Source organism: Malaya genurostris, chromosome 3 (assembly GCF_030247185.1).
Source record: "Malaya genurostris strain Urasoe2022 chromosome 3, Malgen_1.1, whole genome shotgun sequence".
In the NCBI taxonomy this organism is placed as follows: Eukaryota; Metazoa; Arthropoda; class Insecta; order Diptera; family Culicidae; genus Malaya; species Malaya genurostris.
Window position 1 is genome coordinate 244,418,426 of NC_080572.1, and position 11,639 is coordinate 244,430,064.

At 36.7% G+C, this 11,639-nt stretch overlaps 1 protein-coding gene across 1 annotated transcript; it reads left to right on the forward strand.

Annotated features, from left to right (window-relative positions):
• The first annotated feature begins 1,003 nt into the window (after window positions 1-1,003).
• Window positions 1,004-11,374, forward strand: LOC131434276 (cuticle protein 16.5-like). The gene is made up of 4 exons (XM_058600940.1): window positions 1,004-1,106; window positions 1,164-1,655; window positions 10,814-10,876; window positions 10,946-11,374. Exons 1-4 carry the CDS (start codon window positions 1,092-1,094, stop codon window positions 11,234-11,236), a joined length of 861 nt encoding a protein of 286 aa, XP_058456923.1. The 5' UTR covers window positions 1,004-1,091; the 3' UTR covers window positions 11,237-11,374.
• Window positions 11,375-11,639: the final 265 nt, after the last annotated feature.

Genomic DNA, 11,639 nt, shown 5'->3' on the forward strand with positions numbered 1-11,639 from the left:
AACCGTAAACCCCAATTTTATCGTGTTCGGTCTTGGTGTGCATTCCTCAATCCGTCAATCCGAGTTTATTTAAATTTGTGGTCATTTATTTCTAGACCGGCTGATCGGAGTTGTGTAATTTTTGTAAAACGGGTCGCTTCGATTTGGATTCACTGCACCTTCCAATTGGCACGCGACTTTGGTATTGGGTGAAAAATTGAATGAGTTTCCGCTGTCAGCTTCGAAGTATTCTCCTATTGTAATATTATTGCAATTGTTGTGTTTCTTTACTGAAAGTATGAAAGTATGGGAAGTTGAAGTGGATCGTCGGTGTAAATGATGTTCTTCGAAAACCTTTCTACAAAAAAGGTTAACGTATTTTACGTCAACAACACTGAAATAAAGTTTTGCTTATTAAGATCATTCGCATGTGTTCAAAATTCCATTGAAAAAACTGTACTCATTGTTTACCAGTAATAAAATCGTTTCAATGTCTTTATGAGCCCTCATGGAGTCATGAAAAATAATGGATATCCATCGAACATAACCTTGAACTTCTCACTCACTCGTGCCCTCCGAGTCACTTTCAATGGGCCATAAACATTTCCCCAAAAACCCAAATCTGCCCATCACGCATTTTGCGACCCGATCCATCCGCTGTGAAGTCCGCTATATTTGCCAACATATCAATCACCGCCGCTTATTGGCCAAGGTCACAGCAAAAAGTGCTCTGGTCTAAATTGTCTGAACCTAACGGCCTGTAGGCAGGTGCAATGGGACGAGTTACTTTTGACGATGTGATTTGAATTTAAATCACTAACCGTGTCAAAGCCGAAATGGAGGTGGCACACGCTGACGAGTCGACTCCGGCTTTTGATTAATGAGACGAGACACCTTCCCGATCCACCGCCTGTGTCAGTGGACAAATACGAAGGCATTCTACCCAACCAGCACCGAACTCGGTTCGGGGACTTCTGGTAGGAAGGGATAAGTCGATACTAGTGAAATCGCAATTGTTTAATCATATAAAAGTTGAAACTATTCGGAATAGAATTATAGTTCAGCAGTACACTTTATTCAGTTAACAACTTGCCCTTCCAAACACATTCAAGATGTTCACAAAATTGGTAAGAACTGATTTTTAATCGTTGGTAAGCAATAATCACTATCAATTTCGGTTCCAGATGTGCTTCGCCTTATTGGCTATCTCGTGCGTTTCGGCCAAACCAGGAGTTGCTTCCCTGGCGTATTCGGCACCAGTTGTGGCTGCGGCAGGACCTGCTTTCGTGACGGCTCAGAGCTCACAGGTGGTGGCTAGAAACTACAACGGAATTGCTCCATTGGCCTATACTGCAGCGGTTGCCGCACCAGTTGCCGCTCCGTTGGCCTACTCGGCTCCCATTGCCAAGGTTGCTGCTCCATTGGCTTACTCTGCACCGGCAGTAGCTGCTCCCGTTGCATACGGTGCCAGTCCTTTGGCTTACTCAGCAGCTCCCGTAGCCCGTGCCATTGCGTCTCCGTATGCCGCTTATGCTGCTCCCTATGCTGCTCCCTATGCTGCCCCTTACGCTGCCCCCTATGCTGCCCCATATGCTTCGGCATATGCTGCTCCGTATGCAGCTGCCTACACTGCACCGGCTCTAGCCGCTTACAGATCATACAATCCGTATCTACTGTAAACTGGACATTGTAACTGAAGACTCATAGTATAGAAACCCGTAATACCAAGACTTGTAATGTTATTGTTGAAGTAGTGCTATAAGAACAAGAATATACATCAAAATTATCAAGTAAAAACTGTTTTCTTTTTGATTCTTTATGCAAACCAAGATTATGTGATTTACGTTTAACTTATCTTATGTTGTATAACTTGACCGATTTTAACGAACTGTGATTGAAGGATAAGATGTTTCAGCTGGTCCATTAGTTGCAGATGACTTTTTTTTATCCGGCTTACGATTCCGGAATTGACCGAAGTTTAAAATTCAAGAGTTCACCCTTAATAGTGAAGATGTGAATGTGAGTGTCACCATTAAATCTAGTCAGTCAATTTTTGCAGATCTGATCATTTGATGGCCAAATAATCCTACTTCGGCTGTACTGCATTCCGATTTTCGATTTCAGAAGGATCGCAAGTAGTGATCAACATTTTTAAAACGGAACTCACATCGATTTCTCAAAGATTGCTGAATCGAATTTCTTGTTTCATAAACTGTAACTAAATTTTATCCGAATTCGACTGCTGGAACAACAGGGTGATTTATTCCAGTATTCTCGGAGAATACTGAACCGATTCTCTTGGAACATACTTTTTTGTATCAAATGCATCCCCCCTACGTTTTCTGAATTACTTCCATTTTCATATTATGGCAGTTTTTCACCTCAAAATTTGCGGAAAATTTAGTGTAAGATCGAGTTTTTTTGCTTAAATATGCCACGAGCTGTTAAAAATCAAAATAATAGCTTGAGAACGACGGAGGGGGAGTGGAGAAATAACGCGTACTTTAAGTAAATTTAAGAACATTTTTGATTTCAGATAATTTTACCCCGAGTAATCGTGTTCACCGCGCAACGTGATTCTCAAAAGAGGTTTTGGGAAACTCTCCGTTACCGCCTTAAGGTCTGAGGACAGTGGGTCGCGTATAAATTTTGAATCTTCCTCCCTGACTCCTTAAATTCCCTTTGCGTCTGTGTGTTTAGGAACCTTGTTGAGTAGAATTGATTTCTGTCCTCACCTCTTCTTTTCCCGTACATCACCAGGAAACTAAAGCGAATAAAATGGCGGATGCATTGAAACTGACTTTGTTTCACAGGAAAATAAAAGACTTTATTTTTATCGCGAATACATTTTTTTTATGCACAATCGCATAGATATTCGATGAACAAGTAGAGGGTTGCCTTTTCAAACGATGCAATTTTCAGCACTTGTTCAGTCACAAAAATTAGAGGGTTGTATTCAAGACACGACCGAGCACAATAACATTAAAAATGGAACGTTTATAGATACATACAAAAATAAAGATGATAATGATGATGATACACTAAACTAAAAACTTATTCAATTGACTAATTACAAACTTGCTCTAGTTTAAGCGCATAGATTGTTAGCGAATGATAAAATTGACAATTAGATTCTTTCTTGATAATTGATTATATTCAATTTTGATCCTTTTCCACAAATTTTAAAATTGTTAAGTTTTTGAATAACGTCCTTTAACTAGAAGTCAATTATGATGAATTCAAAGTTACTTGAAAGCTCAATTTTAGATACAAACAACCTAAAGATTTAAACCTGAACAAATGAAACTATTTTATTTTACGATAATAATTTTCGAGAAACGTACAAACTTATTAATTTTATAAACAGTTAATCGATCCAAGAGAATATTTTATTTATTTTAACGAAAAATGTTGTACCAGTAAACTCAGCAATAGTGTAATTTTATTAATCCTTCTTCAAAATCGACGATAGTCTTCGGAAAGTGTCGGTAAATAATATGGCAACAATACGAGGAAGAAAACATGTAAAACATGTCCGCATAAAATATTTAGTTACTTACATTGATTTTCGCTTTGGCATATTAGGAATAGTTACGGCGCGTGTAGGCATCAGACGCTTATTGTTTTGAAGCAATAATAATAATTAAACTCAAACTGGCGGGTTACCAAATTCTACGAGGGTTCCTATTTAAACGATACATGTAAAATCGCAGGTAAACTTACCTTGAGTTTATCTTTGATACTATATGATATTGCATCTAATTGTTCTGTATATGTGAGCCTGTGGAACTCATTTATACTACTAAACCGAGAAGGCCGCTTTTAGATAAGTTTCAGAATTATTTTTTTGAATCTTTTGAAGCGTTTAATTTCTGGTGGGACAACAACTTGTTCAGTCACATTGTCACGTTTTGTTCGCATGGGAATGAAGATTTAAGTATGCAAACCGATCCGTTGACAAATTAAAACATTTTTAAGCTTACAATATTGAGCTCTGGAATCATTTAAATTAGAAAAATCCATTAACAAATTATCGAGGAACAAGCGCTGCAAATTAGATCAGAAAAAATCTATTGCCGATAATTCTAAATTGGCCTGATAGTTACCAGAGAACCAAAATAAAATACTCAATTCAAACCAATTTTTCAATAGTATGCAATTGAAATATTCAAATGACGTTGTCTCATAAGTTTAAGTTAAATGTTTCCGAATCGATTGTTTGTTGAGTTATATATATATATATATATATATATATATATATATATATATATATATATATATATATATATATATATATATATATATATATATATATATATATATATATATATCCATCAACAAATGACTGAGTTATAAGCGTTCAAAATTATGACAGAAAAATGTTACGCGACTAGTTTTGCATGTTTTAAATTGACACCCAGCCTCGAGAAGTGAAGTGTATTGCATTTTTAATGGCAAAATCGACCAAAAATTTGCTAAATACATGGAATATTTCAAAAGAATCGGTAACCACGCTAATTCCGTTCTTCAATAGCTGGATGATATATAAGATACTCAAGCGAAAACGGTGTTGCGCAGAACACAGGAAATTTCACCAACACATAATGCAAAAGCGAAAATCCAGCAAGTGAACGCATATACAATCCAGTCATCAGCTCACTGGACGAGCTACTTGTTTCATTCACAGTCAAACATCAACTAGGCAAACAAATATTGTGCAACCTATATTTATAGATTTCTCTTTATACTACGCATAACGATTCGGTGTTTTTCATGCATGACGCAAAGCCTCCTATGCCGAACAAGAAGTTGACGTCATTTTGTACAACTGGGATTGGTGGATGAACACATAGGTCGATTCTAACCATTTTTTTCAATATTATGCTATTGAAATACGGAAACGACGTTGTCATATATGTTTAAGTTAAAAGTTTCAGAATCGATTGGTTGTTAAATTATGTTAATCCATCAACAAATGACTGAGTTATAAACGTTCAAAATTATGACACAAAAAGGTTACGCGAATTTTTTAAACTTTTAATTGACACCCGGCCCCGTATAGTGAAGAGTAGTGGCATTTTTAAAGCCAAAATTGTTCGTTACGAAGATGTCAGAAATTATTTCGGGAAACCTCACTTGAAATTCGACTTGAACAAAACATTCTTTTTTTTAATTTCAGTTCTCGAAGCTTCAGGCATTTCTACGATATTTGACGCAGAAAGTTTTTTTTTTCGATTTCGGAAATCAATTCCTCTTATTACAAGTAATATAATAGTTTTTATGTCTTTTCAGAAGCTATCGCTTTATGTCGTTTTTGAACAACTCATCAAAAATAATCAAACTCACATTCGAATAATTGTGATGTTGATCGTAAGGCAGACTTAAAAACTGTTTTTGAGTTTTGTATCATTTCGAAATAGATTTAACGCAGATTTATGCCTGTTCTTCATTTAGCTTTACAACCCTTATGAAGAGCTGTCCACTTGGCTGCAATGTGATCTTATACTGGTTTTCAGAAGGCTTTTGTGGAGTTTACAGTTTGATTGCGAGATTTACGATGTAACACTCAAGAGAGCTACAAGTATTTACTAAAATTGAAAATGTTTCTTGATAACCTTAACGAAAAATGAAAGAATGTGTGGTCGTCTTCATGGTCCAATTGGCGAAGTGACTAATTTTGAGTTCGCATCGGGCGCCAGAAATGCTCACTAGTACTAGCCATGCAATGATTATGCACGCTATGAAGCGGATACGAAATCTGTTGAAACAGGAAGGTCACATTACACAATGTAATGCCAAGACTTTGTTTTGCTTTATGTGAGTGAAGCTACTTTTATCATTTTCAATCAATATCAAACACTATATAGCGTTGCTAGAAAGTTTGAATGCAAAAATGAACTCATATGTCGAAGATCACTGTTTCACCACGACAATGTATCAATTCACAAGTCGATAGCATCCTCATCCACCGTATAGTCCAGATCTAGCTCCCAGTGACTGCTGGGACTGATCTAAAAAAATTCTTACCGGTAAGAAATTCAGCTCAAATTGCTCTTGAAGGAGATTGCATTGATGAAAAAACTATATTTTTGGCAAAACCTGTTTTAATCCTCCTAGTGGTGTAATGATGCCTTTCTCATATCAATCATTCTATGGTATCTAACACTGTGGTATTCGTCAATACCATTTTCGATTTTTGAAAGAATACCCGGAGTCGCTTTGTTTGACCGTCTACTGATAATGATTACCGATTGGAATAGTTTTGATATCAATATAGAATTTTTTTACGATTATTATTTCGTCCTTTTAAGTGACGGTATACAATTTTTAACACACTTCACCCTATAATTCCGGAACCGGAAGTCGAATCCGGATAAAATTCAGAAATTCCGTATGGGACCACAGAACACAGACTCGGTAAAAATTGGTGAAACCATTGCTGAGAAAGGTGAATGAGATTTATTTGGGAAAAAATGATCACCATTTTTGGTGCCTTCGTAACTGGAAACCTGGAACCAGGCAGTGTTGGTGATTGCTGATAATTTGACAGAAGCTGCTCTATATTTATCTTATTGTATACAACATTTTCAATCCGGTAGAAGATGCTACAAGAACTCGTGTCTCTCAATGCATAAACCGTGAGAGAATTTTTCTACATTTCTTCTCTCCACTTCATATTCTGAGTATTTCACGACCCTTAAAAAATTACAGTCTGGTAATGAACGGTTCTGTGTGGAATTTCCCAAGAGAGAATCGCAAGTTGACAATTACCAAAGAAAATCGATGATTCTCGTACTAGGTTGCAATATTTCAAAACCCTTATGTGGAGCATTCACATACGTTTTCATAGACACAACTTATACAAAGGTTATAGGCGCATAGTTAGAATAAGCGGAAATAGTAGAATGATTCTATTGCAATTATCAACTGCCCGTATAGAATCGGATCGCGAAATGAGAATAAGCGACCGTTTGTTGCTTCAGAGAAAATCCCCACAGCAGCGTGCTAACCTTTGATTCTCAGACAGGCAATCGAGAGTAATTTGCTCTCGCACTTGTGTCTATTCTATGTTAAATGAACCATGCCGGTTTTTTGTTGCTGCGATGATATCCGTCTCTCTTCGATGGCACTGATTGAATCGTGTGAAGAGTTGCTAGTGAGCGTTCTTTGATACGATAAAAGCCATTCTTGGAACCAGGATAGTCAGAATCGGATTTTTTGGCCACCTAGTGATAATGACTACTGATTGAAGTAAATTTGAGGCCGATGTAGATTTTTTTTAAAGTATTTTGTTTGGCCCTCTAAGTAAGATGGTATAAAATTTTTAACACACTTAACCCTATAATTTCGGAAGCGGTAGTCGGAACCAGATGAAATCCAGAAGTTTTGTATAGAACCATACCACTATTCACTTAAAATCTAAGTTCGTAAAAATCGATCTCGGCATCTATGAGAAATGTTAGCAAATAATTTGAAATTGGTATTTTTACACTAATCACTCTATAATTCCGGAACCAGAAGTCGGATTCAGGTCAAATTCAGAAGTTTTGTAAAGGACCACTTGAATCTTACTTTGTAAATATCGTTGACACCATCTTTGCGAAAATTTTGTGTGCATCAATTTTTGCACATTTTTTCCCATAGTCTTAAGAACTTTGATTTAGTGAAAATCGGTTCACCCATCTCCGAGAAAAGTTGGTACACTTGTGTTAACAATTTTTTGCACATTTTATCCTATATTTCCGGTACCGGAAGTCGGATTCAAATAATATTCAGGAATTTTGAATGGGACCACAAGACCTTGCACTTGAATCTAAGTTTGTGAAAATGGGTTCAGCCAACTCCGAGAAAAGTTGCTGCAATAAAAACTTACATACACACATACATATATACGCACATACACACAGAAATTTTGCGTACTAGACGACATGAGTCGAATGGTATATGACACTCGGCCCTCTGAGCTTCTTTTTAAAAGTCGATTTTCACAGTAATTGCATAACCTTTCTATATGAGCAAGGCAAAAATGTGTTTTTCGTAGTTTATCATACTACACGGAACGACCGAAATTAGCTCTGCACCTAATTCGTATTACTGTTTTCGAATTAGTTGATTTTAACAACAAAATTTCCAAAATAACTTTAAAATTAGTTAAAATTTAGAATTTACTGTGCTGAAAAAACTCTTATTTTTAGAGAATGTGTTTAGTTGGCGAATATTCTGGACACAAACCAGCAATATTTCAATCCAACACGAAATTCTCATTGACAACTAATTTCGTTATTAAAATCAGAAACTTTGATTCTATTTACCTATCACCGTCATTACTGAAGGACAGCAGTGTCAAAGCAAAACAATCCATTAAAAAGCTAAAAGGGACAGTCTTGTTGAAACTGCTCGCAAATTGTTTAGATGTTTTTCGCATGTGTTACGATGTATCCCTATAAAAATTTCTAAACCGATATGTAAAAATGACGTGAACTGTTAGTGGAAAGTGTATTTATTCAGAATTTGTGCGCAGTTAAAGCGATTGTGGGTAATAATGTTTTTACGCGAAACAGTGAAGTGAGTTTCTAATGTTGCACTCTAATTGTACACGTCAAATGATGTTTTTTTTTTTGTATCTTCTCATTCCGGGCTACGCCGTCCGGTGTACTACTTGTATTCGGTTTTTGTTCTCCGAGTGCTCAAAGTTTTCAGTGAGAGAGTCGATTTCGCGAAGTCGAATGAAGAAAACAGCGATTTAGAAGTAAAATTTTCAAAATGAAGATTATGTTTCGCTTATGTCTTTTTCTCCAATACAACATCGTATTTATACCTGCAAATATAAAAGGATAACCGCGACTGAAATTTTTTTCGATAGTAGTGTGCCATCTAGTGGCTAGTAGTCATTACGGTGTTAACGAGCGCCATATAGCTGCTAATTGCAGAAACCAATTCAACCATTTATGTTGGTTGAAAACAACGTTTTATTTCTCTAATTCAACTAAAAAATTAGTTGAATGGATATGAAGCGTGCCTTAGCTAAGAAATGACAGCACGTTTAATTGGTGAATTTAACTACAAAAATAGCCATTTCAACAAATATTTTATTATTATTAAGAAAATTAGAATTAAAAAATCTAAATTAGCAAAAGTAAGATTTTTTTAGTTGTCTCAAAAAATAACTAACTAAAATCAGAAAATCAACTAATTTTTTCGCCAAAATGCTAATTTCGGTCTTTCCGTGTACTTATTGAGTGTTGTGGTAAGTAGCGTCCCTTGACAATATTATTGTCAATACAAGGAGTATTGACAATACTTTTGATCGTGTAATGGACACTTTATGGATTGACGAAAATATTGTCAAAAAATCAAATCTGCTCAACAATCCGACAATACTTTCTCTCCAGAGAAAAACTATTAAATATGTGCAATAACCTCTTCTCTCAATATTTTAATATTCAGTTGCAATAAAGCACCAAACACTTGAATTTTTTGAAAAAACTCGGACTCAAGTTATCAAGCCAATTGGATTGATGGTATTGACAATACTTTGGATTGACGATAATATTGTCACGTGTAAGGGCCGCTAGTGATAACGAAACAACTGCGTTAATCCACCTAGTGGTGTAACGATGCTTCTCTTATTAAGGTTTATATAGAGTATAAATCGAAGTGGTTTTGTTTTGCCTTAAAAAAATGAGGAATGTGAGTTCTTCTCCGAAATCTTTTGATTCCAACTGAGTTTGTTAGCATTCTTCTAACGAATCATGTAAATTAGATGAATTCTAGAAACACTACTCCTCTATTCAGTGCCACTTATGAAATACAGTTTAAAATAATATTTTTCACATTTATTAACCTGAAATTTTAAAACCAATAGTTGTTAGATAGTCTATACTATCAGCGGATTGAAATTTATACAATACTTTTACTACATATAGCTACGAGAAAATTTGAAGCGATCAACGCTTGCGCATTGTTGCACCTTAATGTAGTATGATCAGTTAACTAATTCGGAATAACAAAATATTGAAATATGCCAAAAAGTTTGTTCAAGGATTTTTGAAAGCTGAAAGAAAGCATGTTTGCTTATTAAACATAAACCGAAACAAACCGCCTCCAGACAAGCAGCTTGAACATATCCGGTTTTGAAGTAAAATTTGCGACAACGCATTTCAAGGTCGCTCCATTTGAGTAGCGCGTGTGTGTCCAAAAGACACAGATTCTTATGATACGTACACCGCCTCTTTCGGTTCCAGTCTACCTCTTTGTCTGATCTTCAAATCACGAGATCACTGATCTCTCCCATTTCAATTGAACAGACAAAAAAAAACTCAAAATGTCAGCACACTTCAAGCCACCGGAGAAGCTGACAGGCTGATATTCTTGGCGAAAAAAAAGTACATATAATCACACGAACTAGACACGCTTAGCGGGCGAATGAGAATTCTCAAAATGTTTTTCTTACTTACCGTAGATCTATTTTAGGGCTTGCCATCGATTTGTTTCGTTCCGGGGGCAAATTGAACCGGTTAATCTAAATGCCAATTTTTTATTTGTACTCCACAAGACCAACCGTTGTAGGCGGATAAGCACAACAAAGAGACGAGTATTTCAATGCATGGCTGTATCCTGTTTCGTTATTCAGGTATAGTTGGGATATCTATCGATTGAACGACGTGTATCAACAGCAGGACATTTTTTGTCCATCATCACTACAGACAAAACTACGTCATTCATGGCTCACGCATGTGTAGCAAATAGTGTGATAGTTTGTATTAACATAGATCTGTACCATATATAAGGAACCATTGGGACTGTTTGAAAATCAAAATCAAACGTTCATTAGCTAAAGCAACCTCGTGCAGCGTCAGCAGAACCACCCAACCGAATCAAAATGTTTGCCAAATTGGTAAGCTTTCCTTCCGGGATAATTGAAATTTACAGACTGTACTAACAAAACTGAATCTTTCTTTTCTAGTTCATCCTCGCAATCGCCGCCATTGCCGCCGTGGCTGCCCGACCAGGCATTTCAGCTGTCACCTCTTACTCATCTCCGGTGGTTAGTGCTGTCGGCCCATCCGTCTATGCTGCCCGTAGCTTCCCGTATGCTGCCGTTTCTCCCGTCACCGCCTACAGTGCCCCCGTTGCATCCTACGCCTATGGAACCCCAGTGAGCACCTATTCGGCCGGAGTTCCATACGCTTACTCCGCCGGCGTTCCAGTTGCCTACTCCAACTTTGCCGGAGTGGCCCCGTACACGTACTACTAGAATCTTTCAGCTTCAACTTGTCGCTCGCAACTAAGCACCGATTTGGACACTCTCAACGGAATTGAAAGATTACTAGCTCTCTGGTCAATTGTAAAATTACAAACAAACTCATGGAAATACAACTTGTAGAAATGTAAATGTGTCTGTTGGATCTCTTGTGGTATCATATTCAATTCCTGACTTTCATTCGGATCTGACTTCCGGTTCTGAAATTGCAGAGTGATATGGGCAATAAAATTTAAATAAATGTAAATAATTTCATTGTTTCCCGGGTTGGTGGTGCAATTCATAAGGCACTGGTCCTACAAGCCAATTGTCGTATGTTTGAGCCCCAACCTGAAAGAATTCTTAGTGGCAGTAGGATCGTAGCACCAGTCATGAAATGGATCTGTACACTGTTGAA

Bases quoted from the DNA above. Each gene is read 5' to 3' on its own strand.
- LOC131434276 (XM_058600940.1), top strand. The intron at 1,656-10,813 runs TAAACTGGACAT...AACGTTCATTAG, and splicing joins CATACAATCCGTATCTACTG to CTAAAGCAACCTCGTGCAGC. The intron at 10,877-10,945 runs GTAAGCTTTCCT...TTTCTTTTCTAG, and splicing joins TCAAAATGTTTGCCAAATTG to TTCATCCTCGCAATCGCCGC.